The sequence below is a fragment of the Patiria miniata genome, unplaced genomic scaffold (genome assembly GCF_015706575.1).
Source record: "Patiria miniata isolate m_02_andy unplaced genomic scaffold, ASM1570657v1 HiC_scaffold_10, whole genome shotgun sequence".
NCBI classification, from domain to species: domain Eukaryota; kingdom Metazoa; phylum Echinodermata; class Asteroidea; order Valvatida; family Asterinidae; genus Patiria; species Patiria miniata.
The window spans coordinates 15,021,898-15,032,769 of NW_024037048.1; the positions used below are offsets into that span (position 1 = coordinate 15,021,898).

At 44.5% G+C, this 10,872-nt stretch overlaps 1 protein-coding gene across 1 annotated transcript; it reads left to right on the top strand.

The window, feature by feature from the left end:
• The first annotated feature begins 5,652 nt into the window (after positions 1-5,652).
• On the top strand, positions 5,653-10,512 carry LOC119734355. The gene has a single exon (XM_038207828.1). It carries the CDS (start codon positions 5,653-5,655, stop codon positions 10,510-10,512), a length of 4,860 nt encoding a protein of 1,619 aa, XP_038063756.1.
• The last annotated feature ends 360 nt before the right edge of the window (positions 10,513-10,872 follow it).

Sequence of the window (10,872 nt, forward strand, 5' to 3'; positions counted from 1 at the left end):
CCATCCAGAATAACCTGAGAGATCTCTGAAAGGCTCCATGAAATGAATTGGACACTGAAACATAAATTAAAATAATAAGGCCAACCAAGAACAAAAAGTGTGGTGTTTTCTATTACATGTAAAAAAACAACTGTGTGGTAGGGTAGGTAAAAATCTGTTTTGGGGGATTAGACATTTCTATAGCCTACAAATATAGGGTGGGATGATAGTCATTGAAATTTACTTTTTTTCTCTATTTTGCATGCATTAGTTAACATGTGAATTATTCTGCACTACTGACCAACTTGAACAAAAATAAATATAAAGTTAATAGTTTTCACTGTGGGGGGGGGGGGGTGCTTGAGCGCAAGGGGGAGATTTTACCTTCTCTTTGAGCGTGGTGACTTCTTCCTTGCTGATCTTCCAAGGAAACTTCTCTGTGGTCTCCAGGCTGCTTCCTCATCCAGCATCCAGGGTTTGGAGAGCTCCTTGATGATTGTGTTGGTCTTGATCTTACCCAACCTACCAATCTAGACGGAAACCAATCAGGAAGGAAAATGTGAATGCAATTGCTCTAAATAAATTGTGTCCAGGTCTTGGAAAAGACCAACGTTAACGCTGCAAAAAGCCAAAAACCTGGACAAATCTTGTTTAATGATCATAATGTTTCATAAGGATAAGCTTTCATCAAATCACACAAAACCTGCGACTGTAGCAATAACTTACAATCAGCACTGCTCCGCATATGAGAAGGCTTGTGCTCTTGGTGATATGGGAGACGAAGTGAACCAGGGCAGGCCTGTATCCAGGGCGACCAGTCAATGCAATAATCTGTGGCCTGTACAGGGAAATACAACAATCCACAAATTGAAGGAAGAGGGAATAGAACCTGGGACCTCCGGATTGCTGTTACAGTGCTCCACCAACTGAGCTACCAAGCTCCATCGTGTTTAGTCTCCCACTTTGTCAATGTCTATGTTAAGAATAGGCATTGGTCAGAGTTGTAATGACTCGAGTCGACTTGAGTCACAATTTTATGCAGAATTTATGTTCACGTTACTTTGCGAATACAGTACGGTACAGCCGCCGCTTGTAGTGTACATACATACAACGTGTCACAGACTCCCGCCTTGTGGTTCTGGAACGCACAAAATAATATTCCGGAACCGGACTTTAAACGCATTTTCCAATCCGTGGTTTCATCATTGGCTTCGGGCGATTTCTTATTAAGCTATATGATTCCAATGCCGTCTAAATGTATACCCTCCTTTTAAAAATCAAATAGATACTTGCCCACTTTGAAAAATTCAGAAATATGTGTATAATGCAGTTTGGTTTTGATGTTGTCAGCGATCAGCAACACCTCATGTGCCCAAATGGCCCTCGTTGATAGTTTTCTCTGTGGAGGGGGGGGGGATGTTTGAGCGCAAGAGGGAGATTCTACCTTCTCGTTGAGCGTAGTGACTACTTTCTTGCTAATCTTCCAAGGAAACTTCTCCATGGTCTCCCCTGCTTCCTCATCCAGCATCCAGGGTTTGGACAGCTCCTTGAACCGTCTCAGGCTCTACTCCTTGGGCTTCTTGTTCTGGTCCGGGATGACCTCCACGTCCGAGCAGTTGATGCGGAACATGCTGAGCATGTTGGCCATGTTCATCTTCTCCCTGTCCATTTGCTCCTTCTTGCCCGTGGTGGCAAAGACGCGCAGCTTGCATTTCTACCAGTTGGATTTCATGGAGATGAGGTGAGGGATGAGTAGGGTCAAGCCTGGGTGGTGGTGGGAGGTGGGGGCTGAGGGGGGGGGGGGTTCACAAACAAAAATTATACAGAGCATTATTTCCCTTTGACATAAAGCATGTGTTTCCTTCGACATGCAGCCATCCAGAATAACCTGAGAGATCTCTGAAAGGCTCCATGAAATGAATTGGACACTGAAACATATATTAAAATAATAAGGCCAACCAAGAACAAAAAGTGTGGTGTTTTCTATTGCATATAAAAAAAAACAACTGTGTGGTAGGGTAGGTAAAAATATATTTTAAAAATGCAATTTTTGTTTTTCTTTTAATGCAAACAAATATTATACGCATTATACAGTATGTCCAAAAGAAATGTCCGTCTGACTATTTTTGAAATAACTTCAAAACCATGAAGTCCAAATTGAAAAAGTTTGATTGTGCAGATACTCCCTATCTTGGCCTCAACCCCGATGAGTTTCATTTAATTTCAGTCACGCATCACTGCACACTTGTCAATTGATCACAACAACATTTTGGGACACTGTGACCAAGTTCCTTGCCTTAATCAATTTCAGTGCTGTGTTAAGTAAGCTGTGTAAAATCCTGCATGTTGTGAAAAGGGCTGCAATTGGGATTGGAATCATTTGCCTGGCTATCAGTCATCACGGCAAGACCTCGGTTTAATGCTCAAGGGCAAATGATTCCAATCCCAAACCACATCAGACTTTTTTTTCTACAGACACTTTTTGGGGGCATAATGTATGACAATTAATAATGATATAGGATGAGATTTGAAGGTTTGCATGGTGGAAAGATACTAAGACAAGATAAGTTTTGCGGTAGCACCATGTGAATAAATCTCTTTTCTGAGTATGTGTGGTTCTGAAAAGAACTGGAGGGACTCAGCGTTTCGAACAGTATGCTCTGCCCGTCGTCAGGAGAATGAAGGATTCCAACGATGATGCGATGTTATAAGGATGGGTGCGGTGAGGCGTGAGAAGGATGCAAACTGGTGAAGCTCGAAACCGCTGAAGCTGAGACAGGATGCAAGTTGACTGAAGGATGCTGGATGATCACTGGAGCGTGTCAGTACACAGTGAGGGGGCAAAGGGGAAGGAGCTCAGGGGTATAGTTGGCTTCTCTGATGCGTCGGGGGTACCAGCAGTCGATGCTACTGAGTATTTCTGCTTGGCTTCAGTTGATCGGGTGGTCTTCGGTGTGGGAGTGTTTGACGATGGAAGATTTCTTGAAGTCTCTCTTCCTGCCATGGGCTTTGCGTTCATTGAGTCTGGTGGGGAGGTCCCTGCCAGTCTCGCCGATATACACTTTGCCACATTGACATGGAATCTTGTACACCCCTGGTCTGCATTCTGGGTCACACCGATCCTTGTGTGAAGTCAGCAGGTTCTGCATCTTCAGAGGGGCTGTGTGGAAGACTCGAATTCCATGCTTTTGGAGGATCCACTGGATGTGATGAGAAGTGGTGCCTAAGTAGGGGAGGGTGATGGAACTAGGGGCCCTAACTAGTTGGCTTTGGGTATAGGAGACCCTACGGCCGGGAATGGTTCTTGGGTCTTGTGTCTTGACTTGGCTGGGCTGGTATCCGTTGCGCTGCAGTGCTGTGGTGATGTGATGGAGTTCTTGAGGTAGGTGTTCATCATCTGCGACGATGAACACCTACCTCAAGAACTCCATCACATCACCACAGCTTCACCAGTTTGCATCCTTCTCATGCCTCACCGCACCCATCCTTATAACATCGCATCATCATTGGAATCCCTCATTCTCCTGACGAAGGGCAGAGCATACTTTCGAAACTTTGAGTCCCTCCGGTTCTTTTCAGAACCACACATACTCAGAAAAGAGATTTATTCACATGGTGCTACCGCAAAACTTATCTTGTCTTAATAATGATATACACTTAGTGTCATGTTAACAATAAAACTTTTTAAGTCTAACATTATTTTTGTTTTAGTTATGATTTTAGTAATGTAAGATGATTTGATATGATGGAGTTGAGATAATCTGTCGCCTACCTTTTGCTTGCTTCTTCTTTTTGTAGTCAAAGTCAAGACGTCGCCCCTGTAACTTCTTCCGATGGTGCTGTAGAAATGACACATTGGGGAGAAAGTTAATGTACTGTTTGACAAGAGACATTTGCACATTGTTGTAAGGCACCTTATATAAATTATGGGTCAAAGTGTGACAATTTTCGAGTTCCTGTTATCTCTGAGCATTGTCATTTGCCGTTCAAGTATCATTAAGAATGACTTCAACAATTTGTTGGGTAGGTTGTCTGCTTAACATAATCACTCTTGGCGGACGACTGCATTAACCCTAACCTTCCCAAATCCTCCCAAATCCTCTTTGCAAAATGGAGGATTTTGCAGGATTGAGGCTGTTTAATTGGCAAAATTGTGTGGCTGATTTTGCAGGATGCAGTGTGTTAAGGTCTTGGGCCGGGCCTTGTGTTTGTTTATGCTCAGCTGTACATAAATTATACTTGAAGTCCTCCGCACTGCTCCAGGATGTCACTGGCTCTGCCTCAACATATTGGCAGTGATTGCTGGAGGATTTTGTAGGATTGAGGCAGTGATCATTCTTCCACGGATCACATTCAAGAAATAATGGAGGATTTTGCAGGATTGAGGCTGCATGCAATTTTGACATGAAGGCAGTTGGAGGATTTTGCAGCATCATCGCAAAAATGCCCAGGGAGTTAGGGTTAAGAATGACTTTAAACAATTTTGTATTCGTTGTGTGGGTAGTTTGCTATTCATAATCACCCTTGGAGGATGACTGCATTAAGGAGTGCATCAGAATTATAAAATCACAGATGTCAGATTTAACAGGGACAGGAAAAAAGTGGACCCCAAATTTATCGAAGACAAAAAGTACACAGGCATAAGGTACAACCCAAATCAACCAGTAATCGATCACTGGTCTTCTATCAATTTTTTTCCAGATTGGCCACCATTTGTGCTTGAATTTCCCCTGCAGGTGGCTGTGCAACACAGTCCTGCTTCTATCAAAATCAACCAAATTCTGTCAGATTCTGTAAGATGGAACTCACGTTGATCTCTTTCAGATCTTTGTTCTTGAGATGATCCAGGGGATCCAGGAAGTTCTGTCTGACGTTCAGATTGAAGGCGTCCTTGACTTCAGAAAGTTGCCTCAGTGATTCTCCCATCTCGACCATCGCCGTACCTGTATCCAAAAATAACCAAAAAATGTTTTTGTTTTTTTATTGATACCTATAAAAAACAACATATTTGTTGAGGCCAGTCTTCTGCGCGCTTCTGGTTTGCGTACTGCGCGCACTTACGCGTTCTTAATCAGTTTCAAATGTTACGCGTGGCAACTACTTGTTTTCAGTTCGTTCGCCACGGCCAGCTAGACAACAATTTTCTTTTACCGTTCTCTATTGTTCTCTCTCATTTTCATTGAGTTGTTCATTTTCTAAGTTGAATCTACATGTACATCTGTGATGCCTGTTCTGAGGTATGTAATGACACCTGCAGTATGAACAATAAACCAACTGTTACTCATATAGACAGGTTTCTAGCATCGATAATTCTAGAAACTATAGGTCCGATTGAGATCGCGTTATTGGAAATTGGCGGCCTGTGGCAAAATGTGGGGAAATAGAATTTGAACCCTACATTTTAGTAAAAGAAAATTGATTATGAACTGTAGATCTACTGAATGTGCTACCCAGTTTCTTCGTGAACATTTGTAGAGTGTAGCTATAGAACTTTGAAGTAGAATTACTGCGGGTTCCCTGTATTTCTTCACCCGTACCGGACAATTTCGGGCATCGATAAATCGTCTTGCCTTGATGATGTCGCCATAGAGGGCGCTATATATTTACCTACCGGTTTTATGATGCCGTAATATCATTTCTGTTATATTTCACGTCGGAGAACATCAAAGAATGATGGATGCCAAAGATAGTGTTTCTCAAATTTCACCCATGAGTAACCGAACATCAAGCTCAGTTCATGTGAAAGCAGCCGCAAAACGAGCTGAACTGTTATGTAGGCAACGTCTACTGACAAAGAAACAAGAATTAGAATCTAGACATCTTGCTGTGCAACAAGCTAGGCAACAGGAAGAATTTAGACTGCAGAGAGAAAGGGAAAACTTCGACCTGCAGGTAGAAATAGAAGTTTCTGAAGCCAGCATTAGTGCTATAGAGCAATATGAAGATGAGTTTGATCAGAAAATCAGATTCAAGTTGCCCGACGAAATTCCTCATCCGGCGGCATGTGCAAGTTCTGTGTTGGGTGATAGAATTGAAGCTGGAGCATCTGAAAGGGTCTCTTCAAATGAAGAGCCCAACAAGATTGAAAATCCTTGGTCGATACCGCAAGACTTTCAAGTTAAAGTAGATGAAGTCGAAAACCGGATGCCAGAATTGACTCCGCAGGTGAATATAGGCCAGCTACACAAAGATTGTGCTCAGCTGGATCACCATGTGCCTGAGCCAACTACAGCACAACGGTATCAACCACATCTGCAGCCCATTTCCGATATCGGTGAGCTGACGCAACTTTTGATCAAGCAACAAGTTAGAGCTGCGTTACCAGCACAACAGATAGAAACCTTCAATGGTGATACACTGAAGTACACAAGATTCGTCAAGTCCTTTGAGTTCGGTGTCGAAGACAAGACCACAGACGGTAGAGATAGACTGAATTATCTTTGCCAATATACCTCCGGAGAGCCCAACACTCTGGTAAGCAGTTGTTTACATTACCATGATGCTGAAGAGGGCTACAGCAAGGCTAAAGAGTTGCTAGCCAAAAGATACGGCAACAGTCACAAGATTGCTCAGGCGGTTTTAAACAAAGCCAATAATTGGCCTGACATCAGAGCAGAAGATGCTACCGGCCTGAATAAGTTTTCGATATTCTTATCGGAGTGCAAGAACATGACAAGTTCTGTCAGCGCTCTCAGTGAATTAAACCACACCCAGAGCATCCAGATGTTGGTCGAGAAACTTCCGTACAGACTGCGCAGCATGTGGAGAAACAAAGTGTATGAAGTGGAAGAAGAGAAAAAGAGATGCATTGTCCTTGACGATCTGGTGAGTTTCGTAGATCGACACTCTCAGATACTCTCCAACCCAACGTTTGGAAGGCTACGTGAGACTCCCCACCTAGGCAAGAATAACATTGGAGAGAAGAACAAAAGAGTTCAAGTCAAGAAAGAGGCATTTGGCACCGCTGTGAATAGCCATGCAGAGAAAGCAAGGCAGAAGAAGTCTTGTCAATTCTGTGGCGGTAACTCCCATCACGCTACATTAGAATGCATGAAATTCGCGCAGCTGAGTTGGAAGGACAAGTCGTCATTCTGTTTCAAACACGGATTGTGTTTTGGCTGCCTGGGGGTCGGTCATACGAAATCAAGCTGTAAACAGAGAGAGTTAAGTAAATGCAGCAAATGTCCAGGCAACCATCCAACAGTTCTGCATAATGATGAGAAAATCACTAAGACGTCCCACCCAGCGCAGAACTCTCAGACCCAAGTTACAACGGGGTGTGCAGGTGTACTAGGGGCTGGGGCGAATTTGCACGCATCTGGCAGTCCTCGAATGGCTATCGTACCCGTCTTAGTAAAGGCATCTTCGAGTCATGAATGCATTGCCACGTACGCATTTCTAGACAACGGATGTGGAGCAGTTTTCGCAGACAGCGAGATTTGCAGAGCACTGAAGGTGAGAACAAGGAAGAGAAGTATAATACTGAAAACCTTGAATTCAGAAGAAGTTGTCGACTCTGCTATCGTGATAGATAGACTCCAGTTGGGAGGGATGATAGAGGAGAACAGCTTCATCGACCTACCTGATGTGTATGTCAAGAATGACATTCCTGTGTCGCCAGAAGACATGGTAACGAAAGATGATCTGCAGGAATGGACCCACCTGTCACACATACAACTACCACAACTGTGCAGCCCAGCGATTCCAAGGGTAACCCTAATCATAGGTATGAACGTACCAGCTGCTACAACACCAATTGAGGTCATCAGAGGCGACTCGGGAGATCCTTATGGTGTTAAGACCCCTGTGGGATGGGTCATCTATGGAGTGCCCGGCAGACCCAAATCCCAACTTGATGCGAACTACATCAACGTACTAGATGGCTTGACCAACCTGGAAAATCAATACAAACACTACATGAACTTAGACTTCAATGAAAGGTTGGGCGAAAGCCAAGATGAAAGTGCACTGTCAAGGGAAGACATGCGCTTCTTAGACATTGTCAAAGAAACTACAGAGTTTCAAGGCGGTCACTATCAGATGGCACTACCACTACAGCGACCCACAGTAAGAATGCCTGACAACCGCTCGCTGGCAGAGAAGAGAGCTGTTCAACTGAAGCGGAAGTTCGATAAGAACCAAGAGTTCAAAGAGAAATATGTGCAAGCTATGGAAGATACCATAGGCAAGGGTTATGTTGAAAAGGTTCCCGACAGCCAGAAGTTCAGAAGTGATGGTAAAGTCTGGTTCATCCCACATCACGGTGTTTACCAAGTTCAGAAGCAGAAGATGAGAGTGGTGTACGACTGCGCCGTAGAGTATGGTGGTGTTTCCCTGAACCGACAGCTGTTACAAGGGCCAGACATGACCAATGGTCTCACAGGTGTGCTGATGAGATTCAGACAAGAACCAGTTGCCGTCAAAGCTGACATAGAGGCAATGTTCTACCAAGTGAGGGTGAGATCGGAAGATAGAGATCTCCTAAGATTCCTATGGTGGCCAGGTGGAGATCTGAGTCGTGAATTAGAAGAGTATAGAATGACAGTGCACGTCTTTGGTGCAGCATCGTCTCCCAGCTGTGCCAATTATGCACTACGTAGGACAGCTACAGACAACGAACAGCGCTATCGCTCGGAAGTTACGAATGCTGTCAGGAAGAATTTCTACGTCGATGACTTTTGCAAGTCAGTACCAGATAAAGAAGAGGCCAAGGTCATCTCGAGGGAAGTGACAGACCTGTTAGCTGAGGGTGGATTCAGACTCACCAAGTGGGTCAGCAATCAGCGAGAAGTCTTACGGTCGATTCCTAGGGAAGAATGGTCTAAGGAGGTAAAAGGCCTGCAGATTGATCAAGATGTTCTTCCACCAGAGAAAACTCTTGGAGTCTTGTGGTGTATGGAGAGCGACACCTTCGGCTTCGAGATCAATGTGAAAGTTCGTGAACCCACACGTCGTGGTATACTATCCATTGTGAGTTCAGTTTATGATCCGTTGGGAATGGTCAGTGCTGCCATTATGCCTGCCAAGTTGCTGCTTCAGGATCTATGCAGATTCAAGTTGAACTGTGATGCGAAGATTCCTCAAGAACACCTGCACAAATGGAACCTTTGGCTGATGGACCTACCCAAACTAGAATGCATCTCAGTAGATAGATGCTTCAAGCCTGAAGGCTTTCAGGATCCTGTTAGTGTGCAGATCCATCACTTTGCCGATGCCAGTGAGAAAGGGTATGGCGTCGTCAGCTACCTGAGACTACAGAACAGATATGGAGATGTTCATTGCTCCTTTGTTACATCCAAATCAAGAGTGACCCCGTTGAAGCAGCAATCCATACCCAGACTTGAACTTACAGCAGCTACTGTAGCAGTGAGAGTACACAACTCGATAGTTAGAGAGCTGGAGATCCCTGTTGACCAGACTTTCTTCTGGACAGACAGTATGACCGTCATCAAGTATATCTGCAATGAGACGACAAGGTTCAAGTCTTTCGTGGCTAATCGACTTACAGTGATAAGGGACAGTTCTCATCCATGTCAGTGGAAGTATGTGAGATCAGAACAGAATCCAGCAGACGACTGTTCAAGGGGACTTTCCATCGACAAGTTCATTGCCAATAGGAGATGGTTCCGAGGACCAGAGTTTCTCTGGCATGCAGAAGCAGATTGGCCTTCAACTTGCGTGACCGAGGAGCCAGAAGTAGATCGGGACCCAGAAGTAAAGCGTGTCATGGCGGCAGTTCCGATTGAAAATCTGCTGAGTCGGTCAAATGCAGTTAAGAAGCTGATAGAATACTACTCAGATTGGAATCGTCTGAGGAGAGCCGCAGCATGGTGGCTACGGTTAAAGAGAATCCTGAGAAAGAGAAGCAAAGAAGAATTCAAACATGACGCTGTGAACAACCTCACAGTGGAAGAAATAGAAGAAGCTGAAGTGAGTATCTTGAGATGGGTTCAACATGAGGCATTTCCTCACCAGATAAAGAGGCTTCAAGAAATGAATGATGGCCCTCAAGATCTCACAAGGGAATCTCCAAAACAGCAGAAAGTGGATAAGCTGTTAGACCAGTTAGACCCAGTGATGCACAAGAGCTTGATGAGGGTCGGCGGTAGGTTACAAGCCGCTCAACTCCCAGAGGAAGCCAAGCATCAGATAATCCTGCCACAAAGGTGCCACGTGACAGACCTGATTATGCAACATACACACCAAAAGATTCACCACCAAGGCAGAAATCATGTACTTGCAGAGCTGCGCCGGAGATATTGGATTTTGAAGGCAGGAGTGGTTTTGAAGAGTGTGTTGAAGAGGTGCGTGATTTGCAAGAAAGTCCAAGCTAAATTGGGTCAGCAGAAGATGGCAAACTTACCCGCTAACAGGCTGCTATCTGAGAAGCCAGCCTTCACTAGCACCGGAATAGATTACTTTGGCCCCTTCAATATCAAGCAGGGCCGCAACATAAAGAAGCGGTATGGAGTTGTATTTACCTGCTCGACATTTACCAGTTTCACCTGCTCGACATTTACCAGTTCACATTGAGATTGCAGAGAGCCTAGACACAAGCTCATGCATAAATGCAGTGAGACGCTTCATTGCCAGAAGAGGAAATATAAAAGAGTTGATTTCCGACAATGGTACCAACCTCGTGGGTGCTCATGCAGAGTTGAAAAAGGCGATGAGCGAGTGGAATCATGAAACTCTCGAGAAATTCACAACTGATCGTGGTATCACCTGGAAGTTCAACCCGCCAGCAGCTTCACACTTTGGCGGCATCTGGGAACGCCAAATCCGTACCATTCGGAAGATACTACAAGCCATGTTGAATGAGCAGCATATGAGAGTGTGTAGAGATGAGGAACAGCTCAGGACCTTGATGTGTGAAGTTGAGTACACAATTAA

Coding starts and splice junctions, on each gene's coding strand:
- LOC119734355 (XM_038207828.1), top strand. CDS start 5,653: ATGGATGCCAAAGATAGTGTTTCTCAAATTTCACCCATGAGTAACCGA.